The sequence below is a fragment of the Panthera uncia genome (genome assembly GCF_023721935.1).
Source record: "Panthera uncia isolate 11264 chromosome A1 unlocalized genomic scaffold, Puncia_PCG_1.0 HiC_scaffold_17, whole genome shotgun sequence".
Taxonomy (NCBI): Eukaryota; Metazoa; Chordata; class Mammalia; order Carnivora; family Felidae; genus Panthera; species Panthera uncia.
The window spans coordinates 27905179-27925288 of NW_026057577.1; the positions used below are offsets into that span (position 1 = coordinate 27905179).

The following is a 20110-nucleotide window of genomic DNA, read 5'->3' on the forward strand; positions in this document are numbered from 1 at the left end:
TTCAGCTTTCATATTCCTGATCCCCTTTACCAGTGTATTTTTCTTCTTTTTAATAGCATTTGTTGTCTTTTGGCAAATTATCTGATTGAGTTTTTACTGTGTTTATTGTTTCTCTCTTATAAAATGAGAGCTCTCTAATGGTAGTGACCTTTACCTGCTTTATTGATTTATCCTAAGCTCTTTCAACAGTGTCTGGCTTGTCCAATGAGTAAAAAGTACCATTTAGTAGTATTTTTAAGTGAATTATTATATTTTTATATGTTCTATAACATTATATATTACATAAAATGATATAAAATTACATTATACAGTATTATATAAAATATATAGTAAACTTTATATTATATAATCCAGTTAATGTTACATTTTAAAGTTTAAACAAATTCATTAGGAGAAAGCAGACTCCTTTTGTCATTTGAATTATAAATTGTGATAGTTATCATTGTGCTTCATTTGCGTACAATTTCTTCTCAATTTTATAACATACTTTATATTCCTTTTTTATTTTAGAAGTCTGGGCCAACAGTCACAAAAGTTGTCACTGTAGTGACAACCAAAAAAGCAGTGGTAGATTCTGATAAGAAGAAAGGTGAGCTAATGGAGAATGACCAGGATGCCATGGAGGTAATTCTTCGTTAATTTTGACTTTGTTCATTATACTATCCTAGAAGTGTTTATTTGGTGGAGATGTCTGTTTAGTTCTAGAAACTACTGTTAGGAGGAGTTCTTGCTTTTCTCAACAGTGCTGTTGCTGAATGAATATCCAGTCTGTAGAACATTTTGACATCTTTGACTTTTTTCTGCATGCCCACTTGTTGATTTCCCCTTTGCCCCTCATCACTGACCTCAGACATATAAGGCAAGAGAAGAAATAAAGTGATAGAATGAATTAAATTCTTCTATTAACACATTGTAAAGATTTGTGTAGAGAGAACTATATCAAAACTTCCTTAAAGCCTTATTAGAATTGTTTTGTTATTTTAGCTTTATATTGTCATTATAACTTTCTGTAAGGGCAACGAAAAAAGAAACTAAGTAGAAAAATTCAGAATGTGAAAAAGTAAAAGCCAAGGAATATTTTCTAGGAGAGGAGGATTTTAAAAGCTAGGAATAGTGCTTTCCATAAGGAGAAAATAATAAAGGATTTAACTTTTTCCTTATTATTATTTTTTTAATTACAGTATTCTTCAGAGGAGGAAGAAGTTGATCTTCAGACGGCCCTTACAGGCTACCAGACAAAACAGAGGAAACTTCTAGAACCAGTGGATCATGGAAAAATTGAATATGAACCATTCAGAAAAAACTTTTATGTTGAAGTTCCAGAATTAGCAAAAATGTCTCAAGAGGGTAAAATTCTTTTATTCATTTATTGATTATTGAACAGAGGAGGATATGCTTCGCTTTGCCTAGGAGGAATGTGTGGGTAGGTTGTAAGTTGGTGCATGAGTAGGAGGAGTTTTCATGGCTTACCTGGAGAAGTGAGAGAAGAAAAAAGAAGGCAAGAAGTCATTCTAGTGAGTATGAACGTCATCTGCAAAGATTCAGAGCAGTGAGGAATCAGTGTAGTTTTGGAAGTATTTTTAAAAATGAGCAAAAATTAGTTTGGGTCATGTAGTTGAGATTTTTTGGGTTGAGAATACTCTTTATGTGAAGTTAGCAAATAAAGTATTGTTAGCCTTTCCCTTTCTGGGATTTGAGGGTTGGGAACCAGTGTGAATCTGTGTAATTATTGGTAGAATAAGGATAATCTAGGCAACTCTTGCTTGGAGAACAAGTGTTTGTATTACCTGTCAATCATTGTTCTTTTATTGATGTTTCAGTGTAAGACATAATAAAAGACAGATTATAGAAATGGGGTATTTCTTTTAGTCCCCTATTAGGTCACAGCAGTAATTGTATTAAGTGTCCTATAGATTTTGTGTGGAATTATCTTTAGTAGTACAAAAAAAATATTTTTTAAAAAACTTTTCTCTTTTACTTTTTCAACTTTTTTTTCAATTTTGAGAGACAGAGTGTGAGCAGGGGAAGGGCAGAGAGAGAGGGAGAAACAGAATCTGAAGCAGGCTCCAGCTTCTGAGCTGTCAGCACAGCGCTCAATGCAGGGTTCGAACCCATGAACAGTGAGATCATGAGATCATGACCTGTGCTGAAGTCAGATGCTTAACCGACGAGCTACCCAGGTGCCCTTCTTTTCTTTTCTTTTTTTATGTTACTTATTTTTGAGAGAGAGACAGAGCTTGAGTAGGGGAGGGGCAGAGGGAGAGGGCATTCACAGAATCTGAAGCAGGCTCTAGGCTCTGATCTGTCAACACAAAGCCTAATGTGGGGCTCGAACTCACAAGCCGTGAGACCATGACCTGAGCTGAAGTTGGACATTTAACTGACTGAGCCACCCAGGTGCCCCTGAAGATTTTTTTTTTTTTTAGGTTTCTTTATTTTGAGAGAGAGAGTATGCAGGAGGGGCAGAGAGAGAGAGGGAGAGAGAATTCCAAGCAGGCTCTGGACCGTCAGTACAGAGAGCCCAATGTGGGGCTCGAACTCATGAACTGTGAGATCGTGACTGAGGTGAAATCAAGAGTTGGATGCTTAACTGACTGAGCCACCCAGGTGCCCCAAGAATTGAAGATTCTTAGTTTTACCATGCTTGATTGAAAAGTAGAAGGCATTAATGAAACAATATTTAATAGCTTTTAATCTGGATTTTGTTTTGTAGAGGTAAATGTTTTTCGGTTGGAAATGGAAGGCATTACTGTCAAGGGAAAAGGTTGCCCCAAACCAATTAAATCTTGGGTCCAGTGTGGAATTTCCATGAAGATCCTAAATTCTCTCAAAAAGTGAGTAGTTAGTGATTCTCTACATTTTTCAGTGTCTTCCTATTCAGAATGGCTCTTTTACCCAATTAATTCCATTGGTTACATTTTTACTCTAATAGAAAAATTTACTATTTTTTTCTTAAACACCTGAGTGTTTTCAGATATATTTACATATCATAAACCTTACTTTTTGTACAGTTCAATGATTTTTAGTATATTTATGGAGTTAGGCAGTCATTACCATAATTTAATTTTAGAACATATTCATTATCCTAAAAAGAGACCTGTATCCCTTAGTAGTCATTCTTCTCCCTTCTTTCTCCTAGGCATCCACTAATTTACTGTGTCTACAGATTTGTCTCTTCTAGACATTTCCTATAAGTGGGATCGTACTAACATAGTCTTTTGTGATTCACTTCTTTCACTTAACATAATATTTTTTCAGTGCTCATTCATGACGTAGAATGCCTCAATCCTTCATTCCCTTTTGACAAATAATATTCGTTGTACAGCTATTCTACGTTTTGGAAAACCTTACTATGGGACTTGGAGAGACCCAGAGATGCCAGTTCTTACCTTGTCTTTCTTTGGTTTGCTTTTTAAGGCATGGCTATGAAAAACCCACGCCAATCCAGACCCAGGCGATTCCTGCTATAATGTCTGGACGAGATTTGATTGGTATTGCCAAGACAGGAAGCGGAAAGACCATTGCTTTTCTGTTGCCCATGTTTAGACACATCATGGATCAGAGGTCATTAGAAGAAGGAGAGGGGCCAATAGGTACAATTCCTTTCATTAAACTATTTATTCAGGTAACGACTTTGTTGTCAGTTAATCAGAAAGACCTGTTATTTTATAATGTTCTATTATAACAATAAAGATGTCTTTATGTACATTTCCTTTATAAATTTGGCACTTTGGGGCTGATTTCCCCTTACCAGCAGGTGGAGTGAGAATCTTCAGAGCTCTGGAGTGACACCTCAGAAGTACAAAAACAGCCTCTCCTGGCACAGCTCAATTTTTAAACTCTGACTCGGCAGGTAGACTCCTCGTGCATCTATCTGTTTATTTATATTGAGGTTTGTGCTTAGTGAGTGTCAGTGGATCTATAAACTCAACATAGAAGATTGTAAGGAAATATATTTTCCATTTTTTGTTTTTCGCCTTAAAAGGCTATATATATAGTGCCAGCATCTCCTTCAGGATTAGGTCTTCAGGTTCATTTGTTGATTCATTTGACAGAGATCTGTTTTGCAAGTGTGAGTAGGGTTTTGAAAATTTGCTCAACTCCTCTCTTGGAAACAGGGGGCACAATATATTCCTACTCTTTCTGTGCCCTTCACACCAAGGTTGTTTCCGGAAGCCTCGGTATGGCTCTGCAGCACAGTGAGTCGCTTGATTATCTTTGCTCTGTGATTTGCAGTTGAGAATGATTTGCGTTCTTTTCACCCCAGTATTTTCCTGATGTTTGAGTGAGGCATTTAACTCTCATTTATCTTTCTGTAGCATGTTCTTAAAATCTACTTAAAATTAGCAATCGCCACAATCTCTACTATTACAAACCTTTTGAAAGAGGGTTTCAAAGGTGCATAAAACAAATGAAAACAAAAACAAAAAATTATACTAAGAAATCTGAACATTATTTCAGAGGTTAAATATAACACGTTACAGGATAGCCTTTCAAGAATTTTGGTGGTTAGGCTTTTGACATATTTATCTTTTCAGCTGTCATCATGACTCCGACTCGAGAACTGGCTTTACAAATTACTAAAGAATGTAAGAAGTTTTCAAAGACCCTGGGACTTAGAGTGGTCTGTGTTTATGGAGGAACAGGAATCAGTGAGCAGGTAATTATAAAAGGAGCATTCAGTTTTTCCATTCTTTTTTTTCTTTCAGTGTTTCCATTCTTAAATTATTTAATGATCTAAAAGTGATTTGTTTTAGTGATTTGTATAGTGATGGCTTTTAAAATCTTAGCCACTGGGGCACCTGGGTGGCTCAGTCGGTTAAGCGTCCGACTTTGGCTCAGGTCATGATCTTGCGGTCCATGAGTTCGAGCCCCGCTCGGGCTCTGTGGTGACAGCTCAGAGCCTGGAGCCTGTTTCAGATTCTGTGTCTCCCTCTCTCTCTGACCCTTCCCCGTTCATGCTCTGTCTCTCTCTGTCTCAAAAATAAATATTTAAAAAAATTTTTTTAAATCTTAAAAAAGATGAGGTTTAAAAATAATAGTGAGGATGAATTATGTTAATCTTATATTTTAAGATTTTCAGTCATTTTTATACCTTGGCTTTCCTGATATTCCTCTTTGTCTCTCTCTGCTCAAGGAAGGCAGATATTTTTTCCATTTTATAGATAAAGAAATGGCGAGAAAGGTTAAGTAAGTTGATCAAAGTGTTTAGGCTAATAAGACTTAATTTGTCCCAGAACCAGGTCGTCTGATTTCCCAACTGGCTCTAATTCATGTGACATCTTTAAAAGGTGGTGATGACCGTTTTGCATTAATACCTGTTTCACTGGTATCTTTAAATGTTTTTGGCAAGAGTTATTTATTTAAAAAAATTTTTTTTAATGTTTGTATATTTTTGAGAGAGAGAGAGACATAGCATGAGCAGGGGAGGGACAGAGAGAGAGGGAGACACCAAATACAAAGCAGGCTCCAGGCTCTGAGCTGTCAGCACAGAGCCTGATGCAGGACTCAAACTCACAAACCTTGAGATTATGACTTGAGCAGAAGTTAGATGCTTCACCGACTGAGCCACCCAGGCGCCCTGCAGCAAGAGTTATTTAAACATAATTTCATTTACTCTCTTTACTTTGACATTTTTCCAAATGTCTTCTTAAAAATGATGCTTATTAGAAAATTTTGCTTTAATTAGAAGAAGGAAAAAACAGGTTATGTGATCAAATAAGTTTTGGAAAGGTCATGTTGTACAATGTTAAAGTCGACTTTTTTCTTAAAAGACTTTTTAGGCTTTGATAACGAATATGTCTTCTGATACTAGAAAAATGCAATAAATTAAGTGGCATTATCTCAATTTATTTAACCACATTCCTTTTTAAGGAATATCTGCTGTTGTTAAATGCTTTATGTTTTCTCAGCTTATCTTCCTTAGTTGTTTTGATGACAGTTTATTGTAAGAAATAACATTTACAGGGGCGCCTGGGTGGCTCAGTCGGTTAAGCGTCCGACTTCAGCTCAGGTCACGATCTCGCAGTCCACGAGTTCCAGCCCCGCGTCGGGCTCTGGGCTGATGGCTCAGAGCCTGGAGCTTGCTTCCGATTCTGTGTCTCCCTCTCTCTCTGCCCCTCCCCCGTTCATGCTGTGTCTCTCTCTGTCTCAAAAATAAATAAACGTTAAAAAAAATTAAAAAAAAAAAAAAAGAAATAACGTTTACAAAAAATAACTTTACACATGCATGCATGTTATATTTATATAGAAGTGAAATGAAAGTTTACTGATCTCTAACACATTCTGGATTTTCCATTCTATTTCATTTTAAAAATACTGATTGTTGAGGCACCTGGGTAGCCTAGTCGGTTAAGTGTCTGACTCTTGGTTTCTGCTCAGGTCATGATCTCAGGGTTCATGGGTTTGAGCCCCACATCATGCTCTGTGCTGACAGCACAGGGATTTCTCTCTCTGCCCCTCCCCCTGCCCACACTTTTTCTTTCTCAAAATAAATAAATCTTTAAAAAATAAAAAATAGGGGCACCTGGGTGGCTCACTTGGTAAAGCACCAGACTTCGGCTCAGGTCAAGATTTCTCAGTTCGTGAGTTCGAGCCCTGTATTGGTGAGCTTGAGCCCCCTTTGGGCTCCGCACTGTCAGTTCAGGGGGATTCTCTCTCTCCCTCTCTCTTTCCCTTTCTCTCTGCTCCTCGTGGGATTCTCTCTCTCTCTCTCTCTCTCTCTCTCTCTCTCTCCCTCTTTGCCCCTCACTCACTCACTCCCTCTCTCAAAAAACAAAAGAAACAACAAAAAAAAATCAAATCAAATTAAAAAAAAACATAACAAGTGAACAGGTAAATAAAATTAGAAAATGAAAATACTGGTTGTGGATACTCATGATTCTCTAATGGAAACAATTCTCGACTTGAAAAACATTGGTGTATATAATTGCTTTAATTACTGCTTTCTAATGTTCCTTTCTTTTAAGGGATCATGTGAAATTAAAATTGGTAAAATTCTCTGGTTTTATTGAGTTCAAAGTTACAATACCATGTCGTCATGTTGCTGCTTCCTTTTCCTTTGTCGTGCTCCAGCATTGCAAAGAATTAAGCAGGAAGCTTTGGAGTCTTCTAATCAGACTTCACTGTGTTACCTTATGGAGCTGTATGATGACCCTGGACATTATTTTCAAATCTGTTTAAATAAGTATTAGTGATAAATAGACTGTAAAATTTCATCTTTTTTATTAGATTGCTGAGCTGAAAAGAGGTGCTGAAATAATTGTTTGCACACCTGGTCGAATGATTGACATGTTAGCAGCTAACAGTGGTAAGTCAGGGATATTTTTTGTTGTTGTTCTCATTTCTCGTTTTTGAATTCTATTCATTTTTGTTAAATCAAAGCAGATACAAGAAACCACCATTTTTTTTTATATTTCTTCTTAAAGCTGTAATATCTTAAAATTTACATTGCAACCAGCTAACTGTTGCAAGCATTCATAATGTTACTGCAATTTAACTTTCAATTTTTTTTTGAAACTAACTCCATATGATGTTTTTAGTTCTTAACATGGATTCTTAATCAAATTTTGGTCTAGCTTTGCTTTTAACGGGGTTGGGGGGGGCTTTTTTTTATTTTTATTATTCTAAACTTCAGACTTTTTCCTCCACAGAAGCTAATGTTTTATTACAATACTGGATAAATTAAGGTATTGCAGCTTCAAGAAATTTTATCTTTTGTAAATATTGCATGTTTTTTAGCTCTTATGTTGTGCTTTGTTAAATTATTCCCTATCAAAACTGTTACTAAACTGTTGACATTATTTAACTTCTGTGGAGAAAGGCCCTTCGAGATTTATAGAACTGGGCTTCCGAGACTTAAGCCATCCAAGGTAGGTAATTTAATGCTGTTCCCAACCTTGCAAAACTAATGGGGGCTGCAAATGTTAGTATGGAGTACTTAAATATTGGAGAGCATTTACTTTGGCTCATTTCTTATTTTTTGAAGAAAATGCTTTCAAAGGTTTCCATTGCAGTGTTCAATATATACATAATAAAGTATTAAAAACTGTGAGTAATGCATGTTTCTTGTAGCATTCGGCTTGAATTTCTGTATACACTTAATTCTAATTCTATATGATGTTGACGAAGTGACAACGAAATTGTTTGATAAATCATTGTGCTCGTACAGCCTACAAAAAGTTTTGGGTTGAATGCTGATGAAATAATCCCTTGTTTTTTCTCAATGCTGCATTGATTAAGTCTCCTGAAATTCATCTTGATTAATTTTACCTTTTTCCCTTATCTGTCCTTTTGGTTTATATTTAATAACTATTTTATACATGTTTTTGCCAGGTGATTGATTCATCACTTGATAGAAAGGCTTGTGTTAATCCTTTAGAAAAACTTTCCTGTGTATGTTTTTAGTTTTCCACTGCCTAAGAAACCACTTGCATCTGTTTAAACCATTGCGAGCATTTAATAACACTGAACTTATATCTTTGTGTAGAAAAATGTATGTATGCAATACATTTGGTATTTGAAGTTTTTGTTTAATAATTCAGTTACTTAATGATGTTGAATAGCTTCTCATCAATATTTTGATAAGCCCAGTAGAAGCTTCTAACTATATGAAAGTAGTTTATAAAGTAATATTAAAAGGAGGTTTTCTGCGTCTAAAATAGTTAGCACTGGAACTTGCTTTCCACACATACGCTGTAATCTCTAATATGTTTTTTTCTAGGTGATGCTGTCAGATAATGGCTGATGTGGCTCGATGCTTCATCTCAGTCTTAGTTTTATGATGTGTTTTGGAGAGGGCTGTTTTCTGAATTTTACAGGTCCTTCAGGCCCTATGATGGTATGCAAGAGACGAGTTTGACAAAATAAAGGGCCTCATATACCCATTGTCAGAAAGTATTTGCCATTAGATTAAGATCTTGTAGACCAAAATTTCTGTTCACTCTTTAAAGATACCTAACTTACCCCTCTGGTTAAGTCAGGCATTTTAGTTCCCTTTACAGTTTTTTAAAGTTCTTGGTAGTCATAAAATGAATTGTGACTGATTTTTAGTTTTCGTTTTGTCTTTATTTTTTTTCCTCATCTTAGGTCGGGTCACAAATCTTCGAAGAGTAACATATGTTGTTTTAGACGAAGCAGACAGAATGTTTGACATGGGTTTTGAACCACAGGTAATCCTTACGTGTCTTAGTGTTTTGAACTAGAAAATCTTGTAACTGCCATGAGAATAACATGTTAATATGGTGTCTGAACTTCTCACACGTTTTTGTTGTGTTGTAATGTAGTAGGTTGGGGACATAGGGAATTCAGATAGATAATTATGCTCTGAATTCCTCATAAAACTGGTTCAGAAGGTATTTCTAAAACCATTGTTGGTTAAATTAGAATTGGAATGCTGATAATAGAAGCTTAAGCTTCTCTATTTTATAGTTTTTATTGTATTTTGAAATAAATTCCTTTAATTCATGGTTTTAATTGCCTCAACAATCAATATAGCACATTTTGTTTACATTCTGCAAATGTAAAAACTAAGGGCTAGAGCATTTGTCTACCTTAGATTTTAATATTCCTCATGCACACTGTTTGCTCAGATACAAAATTTCAGTGTTATAAACTTAGAGGGACACATGTTAAGGAACTTTAAGGTCTTAGGAATTTTTGTTAATGAGATAAGGAATGTGAGTTATCAATGTGCTATGGATGCCAAAAAAATTATTTTTGATCATAAACTGCATTAATAGAAATGGGGTATTAGCTTTCTCAATAGGTGGAGCATGTGACTCTTGATCTCTGGTCTGTGGGCTTGAGCTCCACGTTGGATGTAGAGATTGCTTAAGAAATTCTTTAAAGACACCTGGGTGGCTCAGTTGGTGAGCATCTAACTCTTGATTTCTGCTCAGATCATGATCCTGGGTCATGGGATCAGGCCCCATGTTGGGCTCTCTCTGAGCACGGAGCCTGCTTAAGATTCTCTCTCTCCCCCTCTGCTCCTCTCTCCCACTTGTACTCTCTCTCTCTAAAATTTTTTTAAAATTAAAAAAAGGGGATACAGTTAAGGTGGCCTTTGGTTTTTTTCAGTTTATTCATGTGTTCTCCAGAAATGTATTGCCTGTCATATACTTGTATGTGTTGTGTTTAGATTTAGGGATCACAATCTAAATGGGATATACAAGAGCACATAAGAGTAAACAGGATTATGGTGACACCCGAACCACGTGAGAAGTAGTTAAAGGAATAAGTGACATTTAGCTTGGAGTAGAGGATTTGATAGCATCCTTTAACCGTTTGAAAAAAGTCTGTCACATGAAAGAATCATTGAGGAGTAGACCTGGGTCCCAGTTGGGAAGCTATAGGGAGCTGGATCTAAGAATAATGTGAGAAAGAACTGGATAAACATTATTTGGAGATGAAACAATTTACATTGTAGGAGGAGGGCAGATACTGAATATGTTTTTCGTCCATGTGTTCGGTTAGAGGTAGGGGGTCCATTTGAGGAACGAGAGCAGAAGGAATTGATGAACAGATGGAAGATGGAATTAGATCCCTTTCAAATGTCTTTCCCAATCCTGGGAAATCTTAGATTTTATGGTAATGTTTAAGGTAGGTGTGGTGTGACTGGGCCTTTCTGGTAAATCAATTAAGTGTTGCCAGAAAGAGGCCAAAATAACTTTTCCCAATCGTATGCAGTGTGTGAGTCATTTCTTGCCGTTAGTGCTTACATCTACATTAAGTACGTGAGGGAGAAATGCTGAGTAACAGTGTATGTGTTAAGCACTAAACCGTTGAAGAGAAGAAATTTCAGATTAATGATTATTTTGTGAGCCGTTGTGTAGATTAAAAATGCTTGGTTCATGTTCAGTCCCATAGAGCACTATTTGGATGTTAAAGCAAGTAAAGGCATCCCCATTTGAATCAAAGCTGGTGCTAGTCAGTGCACATCTGCACAATGACTTCTATCTAGAGCAGAGTTGGCAGGCAGTGTGCCTCCAGACATGATTCTGTATTGAAAAAAATCATGAAAATTGGGAACTAAATCAAATAATGCTTAATGTATATTTTTCTGAGTGTAAATGCATAGTAAATGTATATGCTATACAGTGACATTGGCAGAACGTACAGGAGTCTCCTTTTTCACATTAGCATATACAGGCTGGCAGGTTGAAAGGCACTTGGGCAGATCTTTGTGAATTGTTTTATTTATTTATTTATAATTTTAGAGAGAGGACAAGCAGGGGAGAGTGGTGGTGGGTGGGGAGTGGGGAGAGAATCTCAAGCAGGCTCCACATTCAGCACTGAGCCTGATATGGGGCTTAATCCCACAACCCTGGAATCATGAACTGAGCTGAAATCAAGAGTTAGATGCTCAACCGACTGAGCCACCCAAGTGCCCCTAACAGAATATTAAAAAGTGGTTTTCCATGACAGATTTTTCCACGGTTTCTAGGTTCTTTTTTAATTTAGTAAAATTAAAGAGTAAGAGAAGAAATTGATTAGATATAGACCTTGATCTTTAGCTCTAGTTAGCCATTATGGAGCTGGATATACATACTTTGTGAAAATATGTTAAGTAATATTCCTATTAGTTATAAAAAAAATGGTTATTTACAAAAAAAAAATACCAAATGATTATTTACATGTTTTACTTTTTATTTTTATTAAGAAAGTCAGGAATGTTTTAATTGACAAATTTATTCATACGTGTGACTAGTACAAAATGAAGTGATCTAAATATCACTAAATCTAAAGATTCTAAAGATGTTTACTCCGAGTTTTTACTTTCTTGAAAATACTGATCATGTAGTAAAGTGAGACAGTAAATGTGCTTGTCACTTGCCTCAGTCATCAAGGAGCTCACTGTCTAATGCGAGATTATTGTAACTTTGAAGACTGTCTTCAAATTGGCATAAAAAATAGGTCACTGGAGGGGCACCTGGGTGGCTCCATCAGCTAAGCATCCAACTTTTGATTTTGGCTCAGATCATGATTTCAGAGTCGTAAGAACCCACATCGGTTTCTGCGCTGGGCATGGAATCTGCTTACTTAAGATTCTCTCTCCCTGTACCGCTTGTGCTCTCTCTCTTAAAAAAAAAAAAAAAAAAAAAAAAAGTAGGGGGCACCTGGGTGTCTCAGTTGGTTGAGTGTCCAACTTCAGCTCAGGTCATGATTTCGCAGCTCATGAGTTCGAGCCCCACGTCAGGCTCTGTGCTGACAGCTCAGCCTGGAGCCTGCTTCAGATTCTGTGTCTCCCTCTCTCTCTGCCCCTCCCTCACTCATGCTCTCTCTCTCAAATAAATAAATAAGTAAATATTAAAAAAAAAATAGGTCACTAGATTGATGATTAGACACTTCAGCACCTCTCAGTCCTGTGTTCAGGCCACTGGTGAAGGGTTTGGTGCATAAGCAGCTCCTATTGAATAATATGGATGCTACTTAAGGAGATAGAGGTACTGAAAAAAGAGCATTTTTAAAAAACTTATTTTTAAGTCTAATGTAATCCTTTACATTAGAGGAAACAGAATCAGGGATGTAATGACAGTTGAGACTTCCCCCCCACACCCCCAAGTTTTATTCCTATTTCACAATAATGCTCTAGTCCAGAGTAATTTTGTTTTTTATGTAGTGTTTATTTTTTAGAGAGAGAGTGAGCAGGGGAGGAGCAGAGAGAGAGGGAGACACAGAATCTGAGCTGTCAGCACAGAGCCTGATGCAGGCTCGAACTCGCGAACTGTGAGATCATGACCTGAGCTGAAGTTGGAGACTTACCTGACTGATCCACCCAGGCGCCTGTAGTCCAGGGTAATTTTTACCAACATACATATCAACATCTCAAGGACCCTATTTGTGACTTAAAGATTGAGATAGTGATATTTACTTTGATAAGTAAATAAATCATTAAGTTGGTAGCAAATTATTTTCTTGAGGGTAAAGGAAAGCATTGCACATTGTCAAGAGAAGTATAAGAGAGAATGTACTAAACTTTTAGAACTTCTTCAAAAGGAGCATATGCCAATGATCAAGACTTGAAATCAGTGAAAAGTGGGGGAAATTGCTACCTTTGTAAACATTAGTGACCAGCTGGACTGATGAATTGAGTTTTAGCCTATAGGTATGAAAGGAGAAGTTTAAGGACTTAGTATTTGGCAGCCCATGGCTGACTTTAATTATCTGTGTACTGTGAGAGAGGGAACATACTGAAAAGTTTCAGGAACAGCTTTTAAATTTTTTTTTTTTTTTTCAACGTTTTTTATTTATTTTTGGGACAGAGAGAGACAGAGCATGAATGGGGGAGGGGCAGAGAGAGAGGGAGACACAGAATCGGAAACAGGCTCCAGGCTCCGAGCCATCAGCCCAGAGCCTGACGCGGGGCTCGAACTCACGGACCGCGAGATCGTGACCTGGCTGAAGTCGGACGCTTAACCGACTGCGCCACCCAGGCGCCCCAGGAACAGCTTTTAATCAGTAGCCCCAGTGTGATAGCCAAGTGAGCATAAGAAGGCAATTGAAACCCAGGCCAGTCATCCCTGAAAACGTGTGTCGTCATTAGCGTCATACTATGGGCATCTTCACGACTCTAAGCAGTAATAGGTATTCATAAGGGAAATCTAAGCTCCCATGTGTGATAGTTAGTACGCCGTTCCATGAAGCACAGGATTTATAGCTTATTCATGAAGATTTCTCTTAGCACTTGGGCAAGAGAGGGAGTTAGTTGTGGTTTTCAAGAAAACTTTCCTCCTTTGATACTATCTGTGCATTTACTAAAAAGGAAGGGTTATTTGTGAACATTCTAGGAAGGTAGAATATGTATTACTCTTTGAAGAGATTTTCAAAGCCACAACGGGCTTCGGTATGAAGTGTGTATTCTGATCCTTGTTTCTGTATCTCTGAAAGTTGAGACTAAGTGATCAGTCCTTAGACTCGTTTAGATGATCATATATCTGAAAGTCCTGATGATTTTTATTTAGTATCTTAAAAGATTGACACATTAAATACCATTGTATGAACTTGCACTGATATTACTACCAAATTCATGTTATCAAACCAAGTGTGGTTAGTGATTCCTAATTTTTCATTTATGCACTTCAGTCATTCTAAAAGGGATATCATTTGATGCAGGAAATTCAAGAAAGGCCTTGCTACTAAGATGACCTTTGAACTGGGAACTGAATAAAGTGAGAAATTGAGACGGGGAATATTTGGGTGAAAAGTGTTACAAAGAGCCAGACAAATGCCCCGACTTGGGAACTCACTTGGCCATTGTCCCTGGAGCAGAGCATAGGAGAGGGAATATAGTAGGAGAGAGTACAGGATGAGGGCGGTGTGGTGAATATGTACACCTCGGCTAGGAATTTGGATTTTAATTTGATGTGATTAATGAGTTGCTGTATTGGAGGGTTTTGAGGAGAGGAATCCCTGATCTAATTTTTTTACATTTTTTAGTTTTATCAATTACATGTGCGTGTGGGTTTAACAGTACTCTTCCATCACTTAGCTGATTATTTTGATATTTACTTCTATTTATCTAAATAGTGTGCTTTTATTTCTTTTTGTTTTTCTGTTTTTGATATTACTTATTGATTTCCTACAGGGGAACATAATCTTCTCTGTTTTCTTTCTCCTCTCACATTCTTGCATCATTTTCATCCCTTATTTTTCCGGTAGATTTATGTTGCTATTTTAATTGAGTCAGTATACAACCTTATGACAATCTAAATGCTATTCAGAGCTGGGCAGTATAGTAAACTGATTATTTTTAAATTTCCTCTGTAACGTCTTGTTTTCTTTAGAGATAACCGTCTTCTTTTCTCTAGGGACACCTGTGTTTTTATGTTTGTTGACTGGTTTTCTTAGGTCTCTATATATTTAAAACTAATAAAATACCAAACTCTGTATATAAACCTATCAAATAGTTGAAACACATTAACTTACCCATTTGTTTTATCTTCCTTAAGGTTTCTTCAGAGCCTCTTGATGTGTTCCAGTAATCGTTTGTTGTTCTCTGTCTGACATATAGCTGCTGTCCTGGGATATCCATCATTCTGAGGGTCCCCTTTATTTCTCATCTTGTTAGGATCCCCAAAGTTCTATAACTCAAGAGTAAATCTTTTCTTAAAAAATTTTTTTTTGGGGCGCCTGGGTGGCTCAGTTGGTTAAGTGGCCGACTTCGGCTCAGGTCATAATCTCGTGGTCCATGAGTTCGAGCCCCGCGTTGGGCTCTGTGCTGACAGCTCAGAGCCTGGAGCCTGTTTCGGATTCTGTGTCTCCCTCTCTCTGACCCTCCCCCGTTCATGCTCTGTCTCTCTCTCTCTATCAAAAATTAAGAAACATTAAAAAAAAAAAAAAAATTTTTAATGGAACTCTTCATGCATTTTCTCCTTGCATGGGAACCATGCTAATCTCTGTATCATTCCAATTTGTTTTAGTATGTGTGCTGCTAAAGTGAGCACTTAGATGATTTTTTTTAATGTTTCTTTATTTTTGAGAGCGTTTATTTATTTTTGGAAGAGCGTGAGCGGTAGAGGGGCAGAGAGAGAGGGAGATGCAGAATCAGAAGCTGGCTCTAGGCCCTGAGCTGTCAGCACGGAGCCCATCGTGAGACTTGAACTCACAAACTGCGAGATCATGACCTGAGCTGAAGTCAGACGCTTAACCGACTGAACCACTGAGGCGCCCCTTAAATGATTTTTTTTTAAATGTTTATTTATTTTTGAGACAGAGAGCATGCGAGTGTGGGAGGCAGAAAGAGAGGGAGACAGAGAATCCCAAGCAGGCTCCGTGCTGTCAGCATAGAGCCCAGTTCAGGGCTTGAACTCATGAGTTGTGAGATCATGACCTGGGCCAAAATCAAGAGTCGGTCCCTTGACCAACTGAGTCACCTGGTGCCCCTTCAGTGATTTATTTTTGTGTTCTAAATTTACTTTTATTCTAGTATAATTAGCATACAGGCTATTAGTTTCAGGTGTATGTTATTAGCGGTTCTGTATATTACTCAGTGCTCATCATGATAAGTGTACTCTTAATCCCCTTCACCTGTTGCACTTATCCCCTCTCACCTCCCCTCTGATAACCACTGTTTTGTTCTCTGTATTTAAGAGTATGCTTTTTTTTTTCCTTTTGTCTGTTTTTACTCTTTATTCATTTTTTTTTAAATTTATTTATTTTGAGAGAGGGGGGTAGAGATAATACCAAACAGGCTCCATGCTGTTAGCACAGAGTCTAGTGTGGGGCTCAGTCGCATGAACCATGAGGTCATGACCTGAGCCAAGATCAAGAGTTGGATTCTTAACTAATGGAGCCACCTAGGCACACCTGTTCATTTGCTTCTTAAATTCCATACATAAATGAGATCATATGGTATTTGTCTTTCTCTGACTGACTTATTTCACTTAGCATTATACCCTCTGGGTTCATCCATGTTGTTGCAAATGGCAAGATTTCATATAAATGACTCATTTTTAAAGATTGCCTTCTATCTGCGTAGGATTTATGTCCTCTGAGTTGATTTTCTATTTGCTTTGATTTCTGAATTCAGATTAGAAACATTCTGTAGAGGTCTGGGAACCTGTAGTTAACTACTTACATTTAAGGGACAGAGAAAAGGCAGCTTAAAATTCAGAGTTCTCTGTGCCAGAGCAGTACTTAGTGATCCTGAGTTTCACTGTTGTAATCTGGCTGGGACTTTCTTTAGATGAGGACTATCTTCTGCCTGACTTCTTGCACTGGGCAGACCGTCCCTGGAAAAATATTGGCCAGTCTCCAGCCTGGACTGTAAAGGCCTGTCTCTTGTTCTAGGTTGGGAAAGAGGCTTGAGGGAGAGTGGGAGCCTCAGTATTGAACATCATGCATTTACTTAATGCTTTTCTTCTTAGGATGTTATCCTTGCCTCATCCATTCATGTTCTTGTTTTATATTCTGCAGCAGCTAAACCTTTGGGTCTTTGGCTAGGGTGAGAGAGGGGCCTGACAGTAAGAGATAGGTGGAGGTTGAGGGATTTGATTGCTTCTTTAAAAATTTTTTTATTTTTGAGAGAGAGACAGAGAGAGAGCATGAGTGGGGGAGGAATAGAGAGAGAGGGAGACACAGAATCTGAAGCAGGCTCCAGACTCTGAGCTTCAGCACAGCCTGATGTGGGGCTCAAACCCACAAACTGTGAAAATGACCTGAGCTGAAGTTGGACTCTTAACTGACTGAACCCCCTAGGTGCCCTGGGATTTGATTGCTTCTTAAGCAGACTTTGCATCAATTCTCTTCATTTTGGAATCCCACCTTTCATCTCCATATAGGGAGAATAGCTTCATTCTCAACTTTTTCTTACTGCCAGCTTCCTTGAGCTTGATTAATCTTTTACCATCTTGAAACATTTTGTTGCTTTTTGTTTTGTTGACAAATAAAATTTAGATACCATAAAACTCATACTTTTTTAAAATTTATTTTTCTTTTTTTTTTTTTTTCAACGTTTTTTATTTATTTTTGGGACAGAGAGAGACAGAGCATGAACGGGGGAGGGGCAGAGAGAGAGGGAGACACAGAATCGGAAACAGGCTCCAGGCTCCGAGCCATCAGCCCAGAGCCTGACGCGGGGCTCGAACTCACGGACCGCGAGATCGTGACCTGGCTGAGGCCGGACGCTTAACCGACTGCGCCACCCAGGCGCCCCTAAAATTTATTTTTCTAATTTACATCCAAGTTAGTTAGCATATAGTGCAACAGTGATTTCAGGAGTAGATGCTTTAATGCCCCTTACCCATTTAGCCCATCACTCCTCCCATAATCCCTCCAGTAATCCTGTTTGTTCTCCATATTTAATAGTCTGTTCTGTTTTTGTCCCTCTCCTTGTTTTTATATTATTTTTGTTTCCCTTCCCTTATGTTCATCTGTTTTGTATCTTAAAGTCCTCATATGAGTGAAGTCATATGATATTTGTCTTTCTCCAAATGGCTAATTTTGCTTAGCATAATACCCTCTAGTTCCACCCACATAGTTGCAAATGACAAGATGCCATTCTTTTTGATTGCCGAGTAACACTCCATTGTATAGAAATACCACACCTTCTTTATCCATTCATCTGTCCGTTGGACATTTGGGCTCTTTCCATACTTGGGCTATTGTTGATGGTGCTGCTATAAACCTTGGGGTGCATGTGTCCCTTCGAAACAGCACACCTGTATCCCTTAGATAAATACCCAGTAGTGCAATTTGCTGGGTCGTAGGGTAGTTCTATTTTTAATTTTTTGAGGAACCTCCATACTCTTTTCCAGAATGGCTGCATCAGTTTGTATTCCCGCTAGCAGTGCAAAAGAGATCCTCTTTCTCCTCATCCTCACTACCATTTGTGTTTGCCTACCACATCTTTCTTAAAATTTATTTTGTAAAAACTCTTACTGTTTGTTTATTTTTGAGAGAGAAAGAGACAGAGAGTGAGTGGGGGAGGGCCAGAGAGAGGGAGACACAAAATCGGAAGTAGGCTCCAGGCTCTGAGCTGTCAGTACAGAGCCCGACATGGGGCTTGAACCCATAAACTGCAAGATCATGACCTGATCTAAAGTCGGATGCATCACTGACTGAGCCACCCAGTCACTCCTCTATCACATTCTTTATCCATTCATCATTTAATGGACATTTGGACTCTTTCCATAGTTTTGCTATTGTTGATAATGGTGCTGTAAAGGTCAGAGTGTATGTACCCCTTCAAATCTGTATATTTGTATCCCTTAGGTAAACACGGAGTGGTACAATTGTTGGATTATAGGGTAGTTCTATTTTTAACTTGTTGAGAAACCTCCATACTGTTCTCCAGAGTGGATGCACCAGTTTACATTCCCACCAGCAGTGTGAGAGACTTCCCCTGTCTCCACATCCTCGCCAACACTGTTGTTTCCTGAGTTAATTTTAGCCATTCTGACACCTGTGAGGTGGTATTTCATCATGGTTTTGATTTGTATTTCCCTGATGATGAGTGATACTGAACATCTTTTCATGTATCTGTTAGCCGTCTGGATGTCTTCTTTGGAAGAATACCCTTCCCAGTTTCCAGTCACTCACCACCATCTACCTTTAAACCATCATCAGTAATCTTACTCATTATTACTTTTTTTCTTGTTTTACCAATCATCACAAGAATCCTAGGAGTCTTTATTTTCTCCAGGGCTCTATAGACACTGAGGCAATTGGTGCCTGTATCTTACTCCCTCAACAGTATGTTCACCTTCATTGTTCTCTTTCTGTAGCTCTTTCAACCTTTGATACATAATATATTTATGTGTCCACTCTCCTTAGAATAGAAGTTCCATGGAGACAAGTTTTTGTCTGTTTTTATTGCATATTTCCAAATAGAGCAGTGCTTGGCACATAACAGTTGTTCAGTAAAATTGTGTTTACTAAGTGAAGGAAAACAGTGGTACAGGGGAGAATAGTTTCATCCCAGATGTAGTTTGAAGACTGAGAATACTGTATTTATTGGTGAATTAGGTGTGAGATGAGAGAAAGAGAGAGTAGTTACAGATGGCTCCTCCATCTTTGGCCTAAACATGTAGATAACTACAGTTGCCATTTCTTAACAGGGGGAAACTGAGAGGAGCAAATTATGGGGTAAAATCAATTATAATATTCTAAGGTAACAGGTTTAGAAGTCCCTGAATGGATGTTCTCAAAATTTCCTTCTACTTGATTTTAACATCATTGACTTTTAGAGGCTACACTCAACCGTATTTATTTGCATTGTGTCCTTAGGTCATGCGCATTGTGGATAATGTCCGTCCCGATCGACAGACAGTTATGTTTTCAGCTACTTTCCCCAGAGCTATGGAGGCTTTGGCTCGCAGAATCCTTAGTAAACCCATTGAAGTGCAGGTTGGAGGCAGAAGCGTGGTTTGCTCAGATGTGGAACAACAAGTGGTGGGTACAGCCTTTAAGAAACCCTCAGTTCCCTGGATGTTCAGGATGTGATTCTTGTGGGATCATTGTGATGTAGGAAGGTAATTTCTAAAATTAAATAGGATACAACTGCAGCCATTAATACTTTATATGATGCACTTGAATATGCTTTTCTGTGGAACTGCCTGTTTAAAATCCTCTTAAAAAATGCCCTTTTTAGTTCGTCCCACCAGAAGAGGTG

At 37.9% G+C, this 20110-nt stretch overlaps 1 protein-coding gene across 2 annotated transcripts in view; it reads left to right on the top strand.

Moving 5' to 3' along the window:
- Window positions 1-20110, top strand: part of DDX46 (DEAD-box helicase 46) — a 70767-nt gene that overhangs the window by 16185 nt on the left and 34472 nt on the right. For both annotated transcript variants that reach the window (XM_049649201.1, XM_049649202.1), the window contains exons 7-14: window positions 511-624; window positions 1182-1347; window positions 2714-2834; window positions 3418-3593; window positions 4539-4660; window positions 7231-7309; window positions 9088-9170; window positions 19726-19890. In XM_049649201.1, coding sequence (XP_049505158.1) covers window positions 511-624; window positions 1182-1347; window positions 2714-2834; window positions 3418-3593; window positions 4539-4660; window positions 7231-7309; window positions 9088-9170; window positions 19726-19890 — 1026 coding nt within the window. The remainder of the gene's footprint in view (window positions 1-510; window positions 625-1181; window positions 1348-2713; window positions 2835-3417; window positions 3594-4538; window positions 4661-7230; window positions 7310-9087; window positions 9171-19725; window positions 19891-20110) is intronic.